Below are 20,420 nucleotides of genomic sequence, written 5' to 3' on the forward strand. Positions count from 1 at the left end.
ATGTATGTGCTGTTGTGTGTGTGTGTGTGTTTGTATGTTTCATTTTTTCCTTAGTACCTAATCAAATGTACAGCACTTTGGTCAACGTGGGTTGTTTTTAAATGTGCTATACAAATAAAATTGACTTGACTTCTTCAGACTGGTCAGGGGTAAGGGAAACTAGAAATCTAGATGTGGAGAGATAAAGATCATTTCCACTGCCTGCACCTGATCCACATGCCTCCATTCCCAGCTTATCCGTGTTGCCTGTTTAAAGGCCCCTTAAACGCCACTATTATATCAGCCTCCACCACAGAGAGATACAGCGCGAAAACGCCTCGCCTTTCTCCGTCCGAGGAAGGGTCTCGACCCGAAACGTCGCCCGTTCCTGCCCTCCACAGATGCTGCCCGACCCGCTGAGTTACTCCAGCACTTTTGTGTCTTATCGCAGTGGCTTATCTTTTCCCCGTGTCTTACCTGGGACATGTCGGCCGGCGCGGGCAAGCTGGGCCGAAGGGCCCTGTTTCCGCACACTGCACCACTCTCTGTCTCTAGAGAAGGACGAGAGGGGGGGGTCTTAGAGAGACGTATGAAATTATGAAAGGACTGGACAAGCTAGATGCAGGAAAAATGTTCCCAATGTTGGGGGAGTCCAGAACCAGGGGCCACACACACACACACACAGTCTAAGAATAAAGGGGGGAGCATTTAAAAAGCTGAGGTGAGAAATAACCTTTTCACCCAGAGAGTCGTGAATGTGTGGAATTCTCTGCCACAGAGGGCAGTGGAGGCCGATTCACTGGATGGGTTTAAAAGAGAGTTAGATAGAGCTCTAGGGGCTAGTGGAATCAAGGGATATGGGGAGAAGGCAGGCACGGGTTACTGATTGTGGATGATCAGCCATGATCATAATGAATGGCGGTGCTGGCTCGAAAGGCCAAATGGCCTCCTCCTGCACCTATTTTCTATGTTTCTATGTTTCTAACTCCCCCCTGCAATCTTGCTCTTACTGTTCCCCTTACATTCTAAGGGGCAATTCCAGTGAATACAAGCCCAGGAATTTACTGGAATTTAGAAGGATGAGAGGGGATCTTAAACAAACATATAAAATTCATAAGGGATTGGACGGGCTAGATGCATGAAAAATGTTCCCCATGTTGGGGGAGTCCAGAACCAGGGGGCCACACACAGTTTAAGAATAAGTCTTAGGCCATTTAGAACAGAGACGAGGAAAAACTTTTTCACCCAGAGAGTTGTGAATCTGTGGAATTCTCTGCCACAGAGGGCAGTGGAGGCCAATTCACTGAATGCATTCAAGAGAGAGCTAGATAGAGCTCTTAAGGATAGTGGAGTCAGGGGGTATGGGGAGAAGGCAGGAACGGGGCTACTGATTGTGGATGATCAGCCGTGATCAGATTGAATGGCGGTGCTGGCTGGAAGGGCCGAATGGCCTTCTCCTGCACCTGTTGTCTATTGTCTATTTTCAGACCTTTTTTTGTGTGGCCTTTGCACCCAGTGGCTGTTTGGTAATTGTTGTCCCTTCTGCCGTGACGTTTGTGTTTATCCCCCGTCGATAAAGATATCGGAGCAGTCCAGCGGACTTGTAAATAAGAGGGGAAGGTCAAACCCCTCGACCCCTGGGGCACTGGCCCCTTCACTGAGCGAACTCAGGTAAATCAACAGTGGCCGGTAAACCAACAACAAACAGGGCCTTTAACTCTTAAACCTCCAACTCGCCTTTCAAAATGACCGCCGGAGCGAAGTGTGAGGTTATCCACTTTGGTGGTAAGAACAGGAAGGCAGATTATTATCTGAATGGTGTCAAGTTAGGAAAAGGGGACGTACAACGTGATCTGGGTGTCCTAGTGCATCAGTCACTGAAAGGAAGCATGCAGGTACAGCAGGCAGTGAAGAAAGCCAATGGAATGTTGGCCTTCATAACAAGAGGAGTTGAGTATAGGAGCAAAGAGGTCCTTCTGCAGTTGTACAGGGCCCTAGTGAGACCGCACCTGGAGTACTGTGCGCAGTTTTGGTCTCCAAATTGAGGAAGGATATTCTTGTTATTGAGGGCGTGCAGCGTAGGTTCACCAGGTTAATTCCCGGAATGGCGGGACTGTCATATGTTGAAAGACTGGAGCGACTAGGCTTGTATACACTGGAATTTAGAAGGATGAGAGGGGATCTTATCGTAACGTATAAGATTATTAAGGGGTTGGACACATTAGAGGCAGGAAACATGTTCCCAATGTTGGGGGAGTCTAGAACCAGGGGCCACACACAGTTTAAGAATAAGGGGTCGGCCATTTAGAACTGAGATGAGGAAAAACTTTTTCAGTCAGAGAGTTGTGAATCTGTGGGATTCTCTGCCTCAGAAGGCAGTGGAGGCCAATTCTCTGAATGCATTCAAGAGAGAGCTAGATAGAGCTCTTAAGGATAGCGGAGTCAGGGGGTACGGGGAGAAGGCAGGAACGGGGTACTGATTGAGAATGATCAGCCACGATCACATTGAATGGCGGTGCGTACAGGCTCGAAGGGCCGAATGGCCTCCTCCTGGACCTATTGTCTATTGCCTATTGAAGCTTAAACTGATTTCTGCTTCTCCGATTCTGCTTTCTCCTCTCGTAACTGACGGCAAAAGGATTTAATTCGGAGGCCAAGCTGGAAAGAGTGCGGAGGGAGGTCGGCGCGGTGGCGCAGCGGGTAGAGCTGCTGCCTCACAGGGCCGGAGACCCGGGTTTCCAACGACTGGGTAGGCCCTCAAGGGCCTGTTTCCACGCCGAATCGCTACCACTCAACTCAACTCAACACAGGCCCTCAAATCAGGCAACAACCTTGCAAAGCTTCAGTCTAGTTTAGTTTAGATTTAGATCTTTTGTTTTAGATTTAGAGATACAGCGCGGAAACAGGCCCTTCGGCCCACCGGGTCCGCGCCGCCCAGCGATCCCCGCGCACTAACACTATCCTACACACACACTAGGGGGAATTTTTACATTTGCCCAGCCAATTAACCTACATACCTGTACGTCTTTGGAGTGTGGGAGGAAACCGAAGATCTCGGAGAAAACCCACGCAGGTCACGGGGGAGAACGTACAAACTCCGTACAGACGGCGCCCGTAGCCGGGATCGAACCCGAGTCTCCGGCGCTGCGTTCGCTGTAAGGCGGCAACTCTACCGCTGCGCCACCGTGCCGCCGTTTAGAGACGCAGTCTCTAGTTTAGAGACGCGGCGCGGAATCAGGCCCTTCGGCCCAGTCAGGCCACGACAACCCCCTCACAGAGACCCGGGTTCGATCCCGACCACGGGCGCCGTCTGTACGGAGTTTGTACGTTCTCCCCGTGACCTGCGTGGGTTTTCTCCGGGAGCTCCGGTTTCCTCCCGCGCTCCAAAGACGTGCGGGTTTGTCGGTTAATTGTTAAATTGGTAAATGTACATCATCCCTAGTGTGTGTGTGTAGGATAGTGTTAGTGTGTGCGGGGATCGCTGGGCGGCGCGGACTCGGACGGCCGAAGGGCCTGTTTCCGTGCTGTATCTCTAAACTAAACTAAACTGAAGATTTAGGGTTAAGGGAATCACGGGCGGCACGGTGGCCCGGCGGTAGAGTTGCCGCCTTAAGGCGAATGCAGCGCCGGAGACTCAGGTTCGATCCTGACTACGGGCGCCGTCTGTACGGAGTTTGTACGTTCTCCCCGTGACCTGCGTGGGTTTTCTCCGGGTGCTCCGGTTTCCTCCCACACTCCAAAGACGTGCGGGTTTGTCGGTTAATTGTTAAATCGGTAAATGTAAATCGTCCCTAGTGTGTGTGTGTGTGTGTGTGTGTGTGTGTGTGTATAGGATAGTGTCAGTGTGCGGGGATCGCTGGGCGGCGCGGACTCGGACGGCCGAAGGGCCTGTTTCCGCGCTCTATCTCTAAACTAAACTGAAGATTTAGGGTTAAGGGAATCTAAGGGATGTGGGAACTGATTGTGGACGATCAGCCGTGATCGTATTGAATGGCGGTGCTGGCTCGAAGGGCCGAGTGGCCTAGTCCTGCGCCTATCTTTGATGCTGCTACGAAGTCCCTCGGTTTCCCCGAGGTGGTGACATCCTACTTGCCCACATGGGGCTTAGCCTGCCCCCAACACACACCAAAGTCTACTTACCCTGCAAGTGAAAGAAATACTCACCACAGTCTCTGCAGGGTCCCACTGTCACCAGACGAGAGAACAGCCGGCAAGTTAAGCTGTATCTCCCTTCCCTTGTCCCGCCCTTGGTCTCTGATAACCAACCTCCGATGGCTAATCCTCCCAACCCCACCCACCCACCCCCACCCATTCCCTGTCCCCGAGCTCGTTAACCCTTCGATAGACGCACAACACAACACACAAGCCGCTGTAACTCTGGTGGCACGGCGGTCACTCTGGCGAGCCGCTGCCTTACCGCGCCCCCGCAGCGCCGGAGACCCGGGTTCCATCCCGACTACGGGCGCTGCCCGTGCGGAGTTCGCACGTTCTCCCCGTCCCGAGATCTCCGGTTTCTTCCCCTGCTCCAGTTTTGGTCTCCAAATTTGAGGAAGGATATCCTTGCTATTGAGGGCGTGCAGCGCAGGTTCACCAGGTTAATTCCCGGAATGGCGGGACTGTCGTATGTTGAAAGGCTGGAGCGATTGGGCTTGTATACACTGGAATTTAGAAGGATGAGGGGGGATCTTATTGAAACATATAAGATAATTAGGGGATTGGACACGTTAGAGGCAGGAAACATGTTCCCAATGTTGGGGGAGTCCAGAACAAGGGGCCACAGTTTAAGAATAAGGGGTCGGCCATTTAGAACGGAGATGAGGAAGAACTTTTTCAGTCAGAGAGTGGTGAAGGTGTGGAATTCTCTGCCTCAGAAGGCAGTGGAGGCCAGTTCGTTGGATGCTTTCAAGAGAGAGCTGGATAGAGCTCTTAAGGATAGCGGAGTGAGGGGGTATGGGGAGAAGGCAGGAACGGGGTACTGATTGAGAGTGATCAGCCATGATCGCATTGAATGGTGGTGCTGGCTCGAAGGGCTGAATGGCCTCCTCCTGCACCTATTGTCTATTGTCTATTGTCTATTGCTCCGATGACGTGCAGGTTTAAGTGGCTCGGCGTGCGTGCAAACTGTGTGTGCGTGGGGTGGCGTTAGTGCGCGGGGATCGCTGGTCGGCGCCGACCCGGTGGGCCGAAGGGCCTGTTTCCGCGCTGTATCTCTAATCTAAACTACACTAAGCTAAACTAAACCCAGCGGGCATCTCTGGAGAGCGTGGACACTCAGCGGGTCTGGACTCAATTTCACGTAGTTGCAGGAGCAGAATTAGACCACTCGGCCCACACCGCCATTCAATCATGGCCGACCTCTGCCTCCCGACCCCATTCTCCTGCCTTCTCCCCATAACCCTTGACACCCGTTCTAATCAAGAATTTTTTCTATCTCTGCCTTAAAAATATCCTCTGGCACACAAATTGGAGGAACTGCACCTCATATTTCGCTTGGGCAGCTTACAGCCCAGCGGTACGAACATTGACTTCTCCAACTTCAAGTAGCCCCGGCATTCCCCCTCTCTCCACTCCCTCCCCCTTCCCAGTACTCCGACTAGCCTGACTGTCCTCGATTACATTTTATCTCTGTTTCCTCTGTTGTCACCTTCTTCACAGCTAGCAATGGTCTATTCTACATTCTCCTCGATCTCCATTCCCTTTGTCTCGTTTTCACACCCGACACTTCCTTATCTCTGTACCTCCCTCTCCCCTGACTCTCAGTCGGAAATAAGCCCAAGCGAAATATGAGGTGCTGTTCCTCCAATTTGTATTCCAGAGGATATTTTTAAGGCAGAGATAGAAAAATTCAGGATCTGAGGAAAGACATTCTTGCCATAGAGGGAGTACAGAGAAGGTTCACCAGATTGATCCCTGGGATGGCGGGACTTTCATACGAAGAAAGACTGGATAGACTCGGCTTGTACTCGCTGGAATTTAGAAGATTGAGGGGGGATCTTATAGAAACTTACAAAATTCTTAAGGGGTTGGGCAGGCTAGATGCGGGAAGATTGTTCCCGATGTTGGGGAAGTCCAGAACAAGGGGTCACAGTTTAAGGATAAGGGAGAAGTCTTTTAGGACCGAGATGAGAAAGTTTTATTTTCACACAGAGAGTGGTGAGTCTGTGGAATTCTCTGCCACAGAAGGTAGTTGAGGCCAGTTCATTGGCTATATTTAAGAGGGAGTTAGATGTGGCCCTTGTGGCTAAAGGGATCAGGGGGTATGGAGAGAAGGCAGGTACAGGATACTGAGTTGGATGATCAGCCATGATCATATTGAATGTCGGTGCGTACAGGCTCGAAGGGCCGAATGGCCTCCTCCTGCACCTAATTTCTATGTTTCTATGTTTCTCTGAACCAGGATCTCGACTCGAAACGTCACCCACTCCTTCTATCCAGAGATGCTGCCTGACCCGTTGAGTTACTCCAGCGTTTCGTGCTGGATAGAGCTCTTAAGGATAGCGGAGTGAGGGGGTATGGGGAGAAGGCAGGAACGGGGTACTGATTGAGAGTGATCAGCCATGATCGCATTGAATGGCGGTGCTGGCTCGAAGGGCTGAATGGCCTACTCCTGCACCTATTGTCTATTGTCTATTGTCTATTGTCTATCTTGGGTCTGAAGTTCAGTTTCGTTTAGTTCACAAGTTCACAAGTTGTAGGAGTAGAATTAGGCCATTCGGCCCATCGAGTCCGCTCCGCCATTCGATCGTGGCTGATCTATCTCTCCCTCCCAACCCCATTCTCCTGCCTTCTCCCCACAACCCCTGACACCCGCACTGATCAAGAATCTGTCTATCTCTGCCTGAAAAATACCCACTGACTTGTGGCCTCCACAGCCGTCTGTGGCAAAGAATCCCACAGATTCACCGCCCTCTGACTGAAGAAATTCCTCCTCATCTCCTTCCCAAAGGAACGTCCTTTAATTCTGAGGCTGTGCCCTCTGGTCCTAGACTCTCCCACCAGTGGAAACATCCTCTCCACATCCACTCTATCCGGGCCGCTCACTGTTCTGTGAGTTTCAATGAGGTCCCCCCTCATCCTTCTAAACTCCAGCGAGTACAGGCCCAGTGCAGACAAACGCTCTTCATGAGCTCATGCTGGGTCACAGATACAGTGAGGAATGGGCCACAGTTTAAGAATAAGGGGTCGGCCATTTTGGACTGAGATGAGGAGAAACCTTTTCACCCAGAGAGTTGTGAATCTGTGGAATTCTCTGCCACAGAGGGCAGTGGAGGCCGATTCACTGGACGTTTTCAAGAGAGAGTTAGATTTAGCTCTTAGGGCTAACGGAATCAAAGGGTATGGGGTGAAAGCAGGAACGGGGTACTGATTCTGGATGATCAGCCATGATCATATTGAATGGTTCGAAGGGCCGAATGGCCTCCTCCTGCACCTATTTTCTGCGTTTCTACGTTTCTATACCCAGCCAATTAACCGACAAACCCGCACGTCTTCGGAGTGTGGGAGGAAACCGAAGATCTCGGAGAAAACCCACGCAGGTCACGGGGAGAACGTACAAACTCCGTACAGACGGCGCCCGTGGTCAGGATGGAACCCGGGTCTCCGGCGCTGTGAGGCAGCAACTCTACCCACTGCGCCACCGTGCCGGCCAAGGCGTGCTTGTCTGGTAAGGTTAAAGTTGGATCCGGTTATCGTGAATGCCCCTGTTTCACTGAGGGCTAATTCTCCAGATGAATGAGTAGGGTCAGTGTGTGTGTGCGTGTGTGTGTGTGTGTGTGTGTGTGTGTGTGTGTGTGTGTGTGTATGTGTGTGTGTGTGTGTGTGTGTGTGTGTGTGTGTGTGTGTGTGTGTGTGTGTGTGTGCGCGTTTATGTGTGTGCGTGTGTGTGTGCATGTGTGTGCATGTGTGTGCATGTGTGTGCATGTGTGTGCATGTGTGTGTGTGCGTGTGTGTGTGTGCATGTGTGTGCGTGCGAGTGTGTGCGCGTGTTTGTGTGTGTGCATGTTCGTATGTTTGTGCGTGCGTGTGTGTGTGTGCATGTGTTTGTGTGTGTGCATGCATGTGTGCGCGTGCGTGTGTGCCTGCATGTGTGTGCATGCATGCATGTGTGTTTGTGTGCGTGCGTGTGTGTCTGCGCGTTTGTGCGCGTGTGCATGTGCGTGTGCGTGTGCGTGTGCGTGTGCGTGTGCGTGTGTGGGTGTGGAGGGAGGGAGAGGGAGAGCGGGTGGGAAATGGCCTGATAAGATTAGGTTTGTCCCTGCTCTGGCTTTAAGGCCACACCACTTTCATTCTGGATTCCCACCTTCTCTCAGTATTAACCCTTTCAAAACAGAGATGCACAAAATTCTGACAGGCATACTGTCGGTAGATAGTTGGAAACGATTCCCCAGGATGGCGCGGTGGTGCAGCGGTAGAGCTGCTGCCACACAGCGCCAGAGACCCGGGTTCGATCCCGACCACGGGCGCCGTCTGTACGGAGTTTGCACGTTCTCCCCGTGACCTGCGTGGGTTTTCTCCGGGCGCTCCGGTTTCCTCCCGCACTCCAAAGACGCGCGGGTTTGTCGGCTAATTGGCTTCGGTAAAATTGTAACATGTCCCTAGTGTGTGTGTGTGTGTGTGTGTGTGTGTGTGTGTGTGTGTGTGTGTGTGTGCAGGATAGTGTTAGTGTGCGTTGATCGCTGGTCGGCGCGGACCCGGTGGGCCGAAGGGCCTGTTTCCGCGTTGTATCTCTAAACTAAACTAAACTAGACTCTCAGTCTGAAGAAGGGTCTTGACAATAGACAATAGGTGCAGGAGGAGGCCATTCGGCCCTTCGAGCCAGCACTGCCATTCAATGTGATCATGGCTGATCATTCTCAATCAGTACCCCGTTCCTGCCTTCTCCCCATACCCCCCTGACTCCTCTATCCTTAAGAGCTCTATCCAGCTCTTGAATGCATTCAGAGAATTGGCCTCCACTGCCTTCTAAGGCAGAGAATTCCACAGATTCACAACTCTCTGACTGAAAAAGTTTTTCCTCATCTCTGTTCTAAATGGCCGACCCCTTATTCTTAAACTGTGGCCCCTTGTTCTGGACTCCCCCAACATTGGGAACATGTTTCCTGCCTCTAACGTGTCCAACCCCTTAATAATCTTATACGTTTCGATAAGATCCCCTCTCATCCTTCTAAATTCCAGTGTATACAAGCCTAGTCGCTCCAGTCTTTCAACATATGATAGTCCCGCCATTCCGGGAATTAACCTAGTAAACCTACGCTGCACGCCCTCAATAGCAAGAATATCCTTCCTCAAATTTGGAGACCAAAACTGCACACAGTACTCCAGGTGCGGTCTCACTAGGGCCCTGTACAACTGCACACAGTACTCCAGGTGCGGTCTCACTAGGGCCCTGTACAACTGCAGAAGGACCTCTTTGCTCCTATACTCAACTCCTCTTGTTATGAAGGCCAACATTCCATTGGCTTTCTTCACTGCCTGCTGTACCTGCATGCTTCCTTTCAGTGACTGATGCACTAGGACACCCAGATCTCGTTGTACGTCCCCTTTTCCTAACTTGACACCATTCAGATAATACTCTGCCTTCCTATTCTTACCACCAAAGTGGATAACCTCACACTTATCCACATTAAACTGCATCTGCCATGCATCCGCCCACTCACACAACCTGCCCAAGTCACCCTGCAACCTCATAGCATCTTCCTCACAGTTCACACTGCCACCCAGCTTTGTGTCATCTGCAAATTTGCTAATGGTACTTTTAATCCCTTCATCCAAGTCATTAATGTATATTGTAAATAGCTGCGGTCCCAGCACCGAGCCTTGCGGTACCCCACTAGTTACTGCCTGCCATTCTGAAAGGGACCCATTTATCCCCACTCTTTGCTTTCTGTCTGTCAACCAATTTTCTATCCATGTCAGTACCCTACCTCCAATACCATGTGCTCTAATTTTGCCCGCTAATCTCCTACGTAGGACCTTGTCGAAGGCTTTCTGAAAGTCGAGGTACACCACATCCACCGGCTCTCCCCTGTCAATTTTCCTAGTTACATCCTCAAAGAATTCCAGTAGATTAGTCAAGCACGATTTCCCCTTCGTAAATCCATGCTGACTCGGAACGATCCTGTTACTGCGATCCAAATGCTCCGCAATTTCGTCTTTTACCCGAAACGTCACCTGTTCCTTCTCTTCAGAGATGCCGCCTGTCCCGCTGAGTAGACACAGGCCCTTCGGCCCACCGAGTCCGTGCCGACCACCGATCGCCCCACACACTAGCACTACCCCATTGATAATTAACTGATACGTTGTGAAAAGTACCAACCAAACATCGACCCCTGAGGAATACCACTAGTTAATACCGCCAACCAGAAAAGCCCCCCTTTATGGCCACCCCATACCTCCTTCTGTGCTAGTATCTTGCCTCTAACACCATGGGCTCCTATCTTGTTTAGCAGCCTCTCATGCGGCACTTTATCATATCATATCATATCATATATGTACAGCCGGAAACAGGCCATTTCGGCCCTCCAAGTCCGTGCCGCCCAGCGATCCCCGTACATTAACACTATCCTACACCCACTAGGGACAATTTTTTTTTTACATTTACCCAGCCAATTAACCTACATACCTGTACGTCTTTGGAGTGTGGGAGGAAACCGAAGATCTCGGAGAAAACCCACGCAGGTCACGGGGAGAACGTACAAACTCCTTACAGTGCAGCACCCGTAGTCAGGATCGAACCTGAGTCTCCGGCGCTGCATTCGCTGTAAAGCAGCAACTCTACCGCTGCGCTACCGTGCCGCCCATCAAGGGTCTTCTGAAAATCTAAGTAAGCCACGTCACAGTTGGAGAGATGGGCGGCACGGTGGCGCAGCGGTAGAGTTGCCGCCTCACAGCGCCAGAGACCCGGGTTCGATCCTGACCACGGGCGCCGTCTGTACGGAGTTTGTACGCTCTCCCCGTGACCTGCGTGGGTTTTCTCCGAGATCTTCGGTTTCCTCCCGCACTCCAAAGACGTGCAGGTTTGTAGGTTAATTGTAGGATGTCCCCTATTTTAGGCTAAATTGGTTTGTCCCGTATGGGACCGCCCTTGTCCCATATTAGGCCCGGACACTGTAGGCCCCAACTCTGTAGGCCCCGACGCTGTAAACCCCAAAGTTTAGGTCCCGACACTCTAGGTTTCCAACATTTTAGCTCCGGACAGTGTAGGCCCAGACAGTGTAGGTCCGGACACTGTAGGCCCAGAGGCCCGGGCGCCGCCCAATGGAGGTTGCGTAGCAACCTGCCTCCGGGTCTGGGCGGCGGCCATTGGTGGAGCGGGAGCACGTGGCAGCTGGCTGGGTGAGGTCACGTGCGACGCGGGGCGGAGACGTCACATTTTGTCCCTTATTTGGGAGGGAGTGACCTCACCCAGCCAGCGGCCACGTGCTCCCGCTCCACTAATGGCGGCCGCCCGGGCCGGGAGGCGGGTTGCCACGCAACCTCCTCCTACACTGTCCAGAGCTAAAATGTAGGAAACCTAGAGTGTCGGGGCCTACAGCATCGGGGCCTACAGTGTCCGGGCCTACAAGGTCGGGGTCTACAGCGTCCGGGCCTACAAGGTCAGGGCCTACACTGTCCGGGCCTACAGTGTTGGGGCGTACAGTGTCCGGGCCTACCGCATCCGGGCCTTCAGCGTCGGGGCCTACATTGTCCGGGCCTACAGTGTCCAGGTATACAGTGTCCGGGCCTACAGAGCGCCCCGGGCCTAATACGGGACAGTTGGCTACCCTAATGATGGAGCTCCCTGCCCTCGTCCTCTGTGGATGTACAAAGGTAACAAGGGGAATGAACCCAATCTCAAAGGTTTTCACAACGTTTAATTTCACTCCTCTCACGCCATTATTGGCACTGTTGAAGTTGAGTCATTTTATTCCTCCAGCAGTTCAGGTTTTTAAGATGCTCTGGAAACAAACTACACCCCTCCTCTCCAGATCTTACTGATTGTACACCTCGTTGTCTCCTTCCCCTCAGCTAACAATGATTCGTTCTGCATTTTTCATGGATTTTAGATTATTTTATTTTGGAGATACAGCGCGGAAAACAGGCCCTTCGGCCCACCGAGTCCGTGCCGACCAGCGAACAGGCCCTTCGGCCCACCGAGTCCGTGCCGACCAGCGAACACCCCACACATTAACACTATGCCTACACACACACACACATTTATACATACAGCAAGCCAATTAACCTAAAAACCAGCGATCCCCGCACACTAACACTATCCTACACCCACTAGGGACAATTTTGTTTTACATTAACCAAGCCCATTAACCTACGTACCTGTATGTCTTTGGAGTGTGGGAGGAAACCGAAGATCTCGGAGAAAACCCATGCAGGTCACGGGGAGAGCGTACAAACTCCGTACAGACGGCGCCCGTAGTCTCTCCTGTGTTGTATGAATTCATGACTCTTCTTTATAAAACCCTCCAACACAGGTTTTATTAGGGTTCCCGATAAGACTTCCCGATCAGAGACCTTCTCGATTCCCCCCACTCTGGGCAAGAGACTCTGCGTTTACCCAATCTGTTCCTCTCATGATTTTGTACACCTCTAGAAGAATCAGTCGTTGGGTATTTTTACGGTGGGGATTGGCAGATTCTTGATTAATGCGGGCGTCAGAGGTTATGGGGAGAAGGCAGGAGAAAGGGGATGAGACAGAACGAGTCAGTCATACAGAGTGGAAACAGGCCCTTCGGCCCAACTTGCCCACAGCAGCCAACATGTCCCAGCTACACTAGTCCCACCTGCCCGCGTTTGGTCCATATCCCTCCAAACCCATCCTATCCATGTACCTGTCCAACTGTTTCTCAAACGTTGGGACAGTCCCAGCCTCAATTACCTCCTCCGGCAGCTCGTTCCATACACCCACCATCCTCTCTGTGTGGAAAAAGTCACCCCTCAGGTTCCTATGAAAAATCTTTTCCCCTTCACCTTGAACCGTGGTCGAGTGGCGGGGTAGACTCGATGGGCCGAAAGGCCTACTTCTGCTCCTGTGACTTACGTACGACACTGGAAATGCAGCAAAGATGATGTCTCCACTCTGAAAGGATGGGGTAGGGGTTAGTGGGAAGAGAGAGAAGGTTCGTGATCCCAGGAATGAGTGGGTTAACGTACGATGAGCGTTTGTGGGCACTGGGCCTGTACTCGCTGGAGTTTAGAAGAATGAGGGGGGACCTCATTGAAACGTACAGAACAGTGAGCGGCCTGGATAGAGTGGATGTGGAGAGGGTGTTTCCACTAGTGGGAGAGTCTAGGAGTCTCAGAATTAAAGGACGTTCCTATAGGAAGGAGACGAGGAAGAATTTCTTTAGTCAGAGGGCGGTGAATCTGTGGGATTCTTTGCCACAGACGGCTGTGGAGGCCACAAGTCAGTGGATGTATTTAAGGCGGAGATAGATAGATTCTTGATCAGTGCGGGTGTCAGGGGTTATGGGGGGAAGGCAGGAATGGGTGACGTTTCGGGTCGAGACCGTTCTTCAGGCTGAGAGTAGCACGGGAAAGATGAAACGAGAGACACAGGCGGAGATGTGGAGAGATAAAGAACAATGAATGGAAGGTAAGCAAAGAAAGTAACGATGATAAAGGAAACTGGCCATTGTTAGCTGTTTGTGCTGGGTGAGAACGAGAGGCTGGTGGGACTTGGGTGGGGGAGGGATGGAGGGAATGCCGGGGCTACCTGAAGCAAGAGAAATCAATATTCATACCGCTGGGCTGGACAGCTACATGGATAGGTGAGGCCTGGAGGGCTATGGGCCAAATGCGGGCATATGGGACGAGTTTAGGTGGGGTTTGGTTGGCATGGACGAGATTGGCCGAAGGGGAGGGACCTCATTGAAACGTACAGAATAGTGAGCGGCCTTGGATAGAGTGGGTGTGGAGAGGGTGTTTCCACTAGTGGGGGGAGTCTAGGACCAGAGGGCACAGCCTCAGAATTAAAGGACGTTCTTTTAGGAAGGAGACGAGGAGGAATTCCTTCAGTCAGAGGGCGGTGAATCTGTGGGATTCTTTGCCACAGACGGCTGTGGAGGCCACAAGTCAGTGGATATTTTTAAGGAACGAGTCAGATAGATTGTTGATCAGTGCGGGTGTCAGGGGTTATGGGGGTGAAGGCAGGAGAATGGGGTCGGGAGGGAGAGATAGATCGGCCGTGATTGAATGGCGGAGTGGTCGATGGGCCGAATGGCCTAATACCATCCCCCGATCCAAACCAGTTGGCATCCAGACTCGTGGTGACGGGATAGCCAGTGCTCTTAACGGCAGCGAGATTCTTAGCCAAAACACCACACTCCATATAACCATATAACGATTACAGCACGGAAACAGGCCCGTCCGGCCCTACCAGTCCACGCCGACCACTCTCCCTGACCTAGTCTCATCTACCTGCTCTCAGACCATAACCCTCCAATCCCCTCCCATCCATATACCTATCCAATTTACTCTTAAATAATAAAATCGAGCCTGCCTCCACCACTTCCACCGGAAGCCCATTCCACACAGCCACCACCCTCTGAGTAAAGAAGTTACCCCTCATGTTACCCCTAAACTTTTGTCCCTTAATTTCTGAAGTTATGTCCCCTTGTTGGAATCTTCCCCACTCTCAAAGGGAAAAGCCTACCCACGTCAACTCTGTCCGTCCCTCTTAAAATTTTAAAAACCTCCCCCCTCAACCTTCTGCGCTCCAAAGAATAAAGACCCAACCTGTTCAACCTCTCTCTGTAGCTTAAGTGCTGAAACCCAGGCAACATTCTAGTAAACCTCCTCTGTACCCTCTCCATTTTGTCGACATCCTTCCTATAATTTATTCGACCAGAACTGCACACTATACTCCAGATTCGGCCTCACCAATGCCCTGTACAATTTTAACATTACGTCCCAACTTCCTTTTGTTTAATTTAAGTTCCTTTCGTTTAGTTTAGTAGTTTAGTTTGGTTTTTAGAGTCAGGTAGGCCGAAGGGCCTGTTTCCGCACTGTACCTCTACACTAAACTAGACTAAACCCCTCTCTAATCCTCTCCTCCCTCTCTCTCTCTCTCTTGCAGATGGATGGGGGGGGGTCTGCGGCCCCCACTAGCTGGAGTGGGGGGTTCTCCACGGAGTACGGGCTTGGCCCCAATTTTACCAAGCCCGGATTTCAGCTGCAGATTGGAGTATCTTGTCGCATGGTCTCCACCATGATCAGCAACATCTTCGGATCCATCGAAGGCCGTGTCGAACCCGGTGAGCAATGAGCCACACAGCGCAGACAGGCCCTTCGACCCACCTCGACCGTACTGACCCAGATGCCCCAGCCACGCAAATCCCCACCTTTAGTTTAGAGATAAGCCTGGGAAACAGGCCCCTCGGCCCACCTCGACCGTGCTAACCCAGATGCCCCATCCACACAAATCCCCATCTTTAGTTTAGAGATAAGCCATGGAAACAGGCCTTTCGGCCCACCTCGACCGTGCTAACCCAGATGCCCCATCCACACAAATCCCCATGTTTAGTTTAGAGATAAGTTACATCCCAACTCAGCGGGTCAGGAGAGAGGGAACGGGCGATGTTTCGGGTCGAGACTCTTTCCCCACCACACGCTAGCTCTTGCTTTGTGCTTTTTAAAAAATATATATATCTGGAAAAAAAAATCCATATCAATTACAATTTTTTTTTTAATCGAAATAATAATTACAAAAATTACAAGTTTGCAGAGCTAATAAAATGGTATTGTGCACAAGGAGAGGCCAGGCCGAACGGTCAGCGTTAGGCCGCATTGACCTTCGACCCCAGGAAAGATCGCAGAGGGCTGAGTTTGCAGTCTCGTTGCCTTCCACCGAGAAGCGGGTGGGGGTTATGTTAAACAAACCCTCCTGCGTGTCTCTCCGCCCCGGCTCTGTATAAATTGACACGTGCAGTGCAGGTTAAGGCAAGCAGTTATTGCTCTGGTAAAACACATTTTTAAAAATCGACCGCTCCCTCGATAGGAAACGCCAAAGAGAGGAAAAAGCACAGATATCTAATCGTAACACACACAGACACAAAAGGCTGGGGTAACTCGACGGGCAGCATCTCTGGAGAGAAGGATATTCTTGCTATTGAGGGCGTGCAGCGTAGGTTCATCAGGTTAATTCCCGGAATGGCGGGACTGTCGTACGTTGAAAGACTGGAGCGACTGGGCTTGTATACACTGGAATTTAGAAGGATGAGAGGGGATCTTATCGAAACGTATAAGATTATTAAGGGGTTGGACACGTTAGAGGCAGGAAACATGTTCCCAATGTTGGGGGGAGTCCAGAACCAGGGGCCACACACAGTTTAAGAATAAGGGGTCGGCCATTTAGAACGGAGATGAGGAAAAACTTTTTCAGTCAGAGGGTTGTGAATCTGTGGAATTCTCTGCCTCAGAAGGCAGTGGAGGCCAATTCTCTGAATGCATTCAAGAGAGAGCTGGATAGAGCTCTTAAGGATAGCGGAGTCAGGGGGTATGGGGAGAAGGCAGGAACGGGGTACAGATTGAGAATGATCAGCCATGATCACATTGAATGGCGGTGCTAGCTCGAAGGGCCGAATGACCTCCTCCTGCACCTATTGTCTATTGAATCCGAGTCAGTGCTGAATCGTCACCCATTCCTTCTCTCCAGGGACGCCTCTTTGCTCCGGCATTTTGTGCCTGTCTTCATTTTAAACCAGCATCCTCAGTTCCTTCCTACGCAGAACTGTTTCTTCAATGTTGCGATTGTCCCCTCTTCACCTACTGCCTCTGGCAGCTTGTTCCATTCACCCACCACCCTTGCGTCTGTCTTCGAGAGGCTGTCTCTTATCTTACGGTTTAGATTTTGCTTTCGAGAGAGAGCTAGATAGAGCTCTTGAAGATAGTCTTCGAGAGGCTGTCTCTTATCTTGCGGTTTCGATTATTGCTTTCAAGAGAGAGCTCTTGAAGATAGCGGAGTCAGTGGGTATGGGGAGAAGGCAGGAACGGGGTACTGATTGTGAATGATCAGCCACAATCACATTGAATGGCGGTGCTGGCTCGAAGGGCTGAATGGCCTCCTCCTGCACCTATTGTCTGTTGTCTATTATATAAAGCTGAAGGGAGAGGGAGGAGATTTCTCCCTGTTAAAGCGTAGGAAGGAATTGCATCAGAGTCCGTATCTCTCACTCCACTCTCCCCCGACTCTCAGTCCGAAGAAGGGTCTCGACCCGAAACGTCACCCATTCCTTCTCTCCTGAGATGCTGCCCTGACCCGCTGAGTTCCACCAGCCTTTTAGTGATACCTTTTGACTAGTGTACAGGGTATTTATTCACAAAATGCTGGAGTAACTCAGCGGGTCGGGCAGCATCTCTGGAGAGAAGGAACGGGCGACGTTTCGGGTCGAGACCCTTCTTCAGACTGAGGTATTTCTTCACAAAGTGCTGGAGTAACTCAGCGGGTCGGGCAGCATCTCTGGAGAGAAGGAACGGGGCGAAGTTTCGGGTCGAGACCCCTTCTTTAGATGCTTCTTGACCCTGAAACGTGTGTGTGTGTGTGCGTGAGTGAGTGTGTGTGTATATATATATATATATATATATATACACACACACACACAACACATATATCGAAGACTGAACGTTTTTTTCTCATTTATTATGGTGTTTACAGAGTAGTGAGTTTACACATTCTGTGTACACTTGAAGCAAGCTTCGCTCAACACCTGCGCTCGGTCCGCGTTGGCCAACCTGATCTCCCGGTGGTTGAGCGCTTCAACTCCCCCTCCCACTCCCAGTCTGACCTTTCTGTCATGGGCCTCCTCCAGTGCCATAGTGAGTCCCACCGGAAATTGGAGGAACAGCACTAGTGAGTCCCACCGGAAATTGGAGGAACAGCACCTCATATTTCGCCTGGGCAGCTTGCAGCCCGGCGGTATGAACATCGACTTCTCCAACTTTAGATAGTTCCTCTGTCCCTCTCTTCCCCTCCCCCTTCCCAGATCTCCCTCTATCTTCCTGCCTCCACCTAGATCCTTCCTTTGTCCTGCCCCCCTGACATCAGTCTGAAGAAGGGTCTCGACCCGAAACGTCACCCATCCCTTCTCTCCCGAGATGCTGCCTGACCCGCTGAATTACTCCGGCATTTTTGTGAATAAATACCTTCGATTTGTACCAGCATCTGCAGTTATCTTCTTATAAAACACTCTTGGCTCTTTTCCCCCCGGCCTCGGGTCCACCAGGAACAAGGGGGAGATGGATATCATCCTGCCCCGGCCCCATGCAGCGTGTGGAAAATAGAGGGATCTTTGCTCCTGAGCAAGCTTCGAGGCAGGGGCAGATTTGGGTACAGCTATCGGAAAACGCGTTGCAATGGTAAACCCTCAACAGGACGTGAACTGGAACCTGGTTCTAGACCAGGTTCATATCCTGTTGAGGATGCAAAGCGCTTTCTAATAGCTGTGCCCAAATCTGCCCACGCCTCGAAGCTTTTCCCCTTCTGATTATACCACAGTGGCCATTGACGAGAAGAAGCAAACTCAAAATGAGAGAGAGAGATATATATATATAAATATATATATTTATATATATAGAGAGCGAGAGAGAGAGAGAGAGAGAGAGAGAGAGAGAGAGCAAGATAGAGGGAGAGAGAGAGAGAGAGAGAGAGGAGAGATAGAGAGAGAGATAGAGAGTGAGAGAAAGAGAGAGAGAGAGGAGATAGAGAGATAGAGAGAGATACAGATAGAGAGAGAGAGAGAGAGAGAGGAGATAGAGAGAGAGGGAGATAGAGAGAGAGAGAGAGAGAGAGAGAGATAGAGAGAGAGAATAGAGAGAGAGATAGAGATAGAGAGAGAGATAGAGAGAGAGAAATAGAGAGAGAAAAGAGAGATAGAGAGAGAGGGGGTGAGGGAGATAGAGATAGAGAGAGAGAGAGAGAGAGAGAGAGAGAGAGAGGGATAGAGAGAGAGAGAGAGAGAGAGAGAGAGAGAGAGAGAGAGAGAGAGCGAGAGAGAGAGAGAGAGAGAGAGAGAGAGAGAGAGAGGGATAGAGAGAGAGAGAAGAGATAGAGGGAGATAGAGAGAGTGAGGGGAGAGGGAGAGAGTGAGGGGAGAGGGAGAGATAGAGGGAGAGGAAGATAGAGAGAGAGAATAGAGAGAGATAGAGAGAGAGAGAGAGGGAGAGGTAGAGGAAGAGAGAGAGAGTGAGAGAGGGCGAGTTTTAACTTTAAATCCTGGAGTAGGTTTAAAAAAAAATAAAGCAGCTTTCAAGCTCTCTAAAACATTCTTCCACCATTTGTAAATATTACAAATTTGTGCAAGCTTCACTTGCTCTAAATCAAATCAGTGATAGTTGTCAATGGACAATCTAAAAATAAAATAATTTCAAGAAAGGCGTAAAAATGGAACAAACCTTGTGTCCCATGGAAGTGGGGTGGTGCAGAAGTCTGTGGAGGCCACAAGTCAGTGGACGTTTTTTAAGGCAGAGATAGATAGATACTTGATTAGTGCGGGTGTCAGGGGAGAAGGCAGGAGAATGGGGTCGGGAGGGAGAGATCGATCGGCCGTGATTGAATGGGCGGAGTGGACTCGACGGGCCGAGCGGCCTAATTCCGCCTCCTATCGCTCACGGCCTTCTGACTGGGCCTTTCCAAGATGGCCACCATGATCGGGATCATTCCGGTCACCAAAAGAAAAAAGCGCAAAAAAATAAAGAACACAGCTGCATTTAGTCTTGGCAATGTAAAGAACTGTTCAGTTCGCGCTGAGTTATGAGGTAAAGTAAGGCTTTTTGTACCGTTTTTTTTTTTGTCCTTTTGTTAAAAAGAAAAAGCTCACTGCAGAGAAACGGCACTCGCCCCGACCGAGAGGGATTTTGTACAAAGGGATTAGGCGTGGAGGGGTGGGGGGATGAGGAAGGGGGGGAAGGGATGTTTGGCCCCAGCGTGGAGATGAAGGCCGAAGGGGGGCAGGCTGGGTCGCTCCACTCCTTGGCAAGTAATCGGTCCCTCGATCTCCACCCGGTTGCACGTCAGAGGGGAGAGGTAACCCTGGGGCCCACTGTCACCGAAACGTCCCGAGAGCAACACAGTGCTCTCCCTACCTCCCTCTCCTGCACCCCCTCTCTCACACTTCCTCCCACACCCTCTCTCCCTCCCTCCCTCCCTCTCTCACACTCCCTCCTACACTCTCTCTTCCTCCCTCCCTCATTCTCTCTCTCTCACACTCCCTCCCACTCTCTCTCTCCCTCCCTCCCTCCCTCCCTCCCACACACTCTCATACTCTCTTTCTCTCTCTCACACGCTCCCTCCCACACCCTCTCTCCTTCCCTCCCTCCCTCCCTCCCTCCCTCATTCCCTCTCTCTCGCACTCTCTCTCTCTCCCTCCCTCTCCCTCTCTGTCTCTCTCCCCCTCCCTCTCCCTCTCCCTCCCCATCTCTCCTCCCCCCGCCTAGTCTTATCAGAGAAGGCA

General features: G+C 51.2%; 2 protein-coding genes across 2 annotated transcripts in view; both read right to left on the reverse strand.

Moving 5' to 3' along the window:
• Positions 1-4,228, reverse strand: part of LOC144609293 (uncharacterized) — a 77,661-nt gene extending 73,433 nt beyond the window's left edge. The window contains exon 1 of the mRNA XM_078427724.1: positions 4,144-4,228. The gene's annotated coding sequence lies outside the window, so the exon portion shown is untranslated. The remainder of the gene's footprint in view (positions 1-4,143) is intronic.
• Positions 2,560-20,420, reverse strand: part of LOC144609294 (TSC22 domain family protein 4-like) — an 86,142-nt gene continuing 68,281 nt past the window's right edge. The window contains exon 4 of the mRNA XM_078427725.1: positions 2,560-2,604. Within this exon, the coding sequence (XP_078283851.1) occupies positions 2,560-2,604 (45 nt within the window). The remainder of the gene's footprint in view (positions 2,605-20,420) is intronic.

This window comes from Rhinoraja longicauda, chromosome 34, assembly GCF_053455715.1.
Source record: "Rhinoraja longicauda isolate Sanriku21f chromosome 34, sRhiLon1.1, whole genome shotgun sequence".
NCBI lineage: Eukaryota > Metazoa > Chordata > Chondrichthyes > Rajiformes > Arhynchobatidae > Rhinoraja > Rhinoraja longicauda.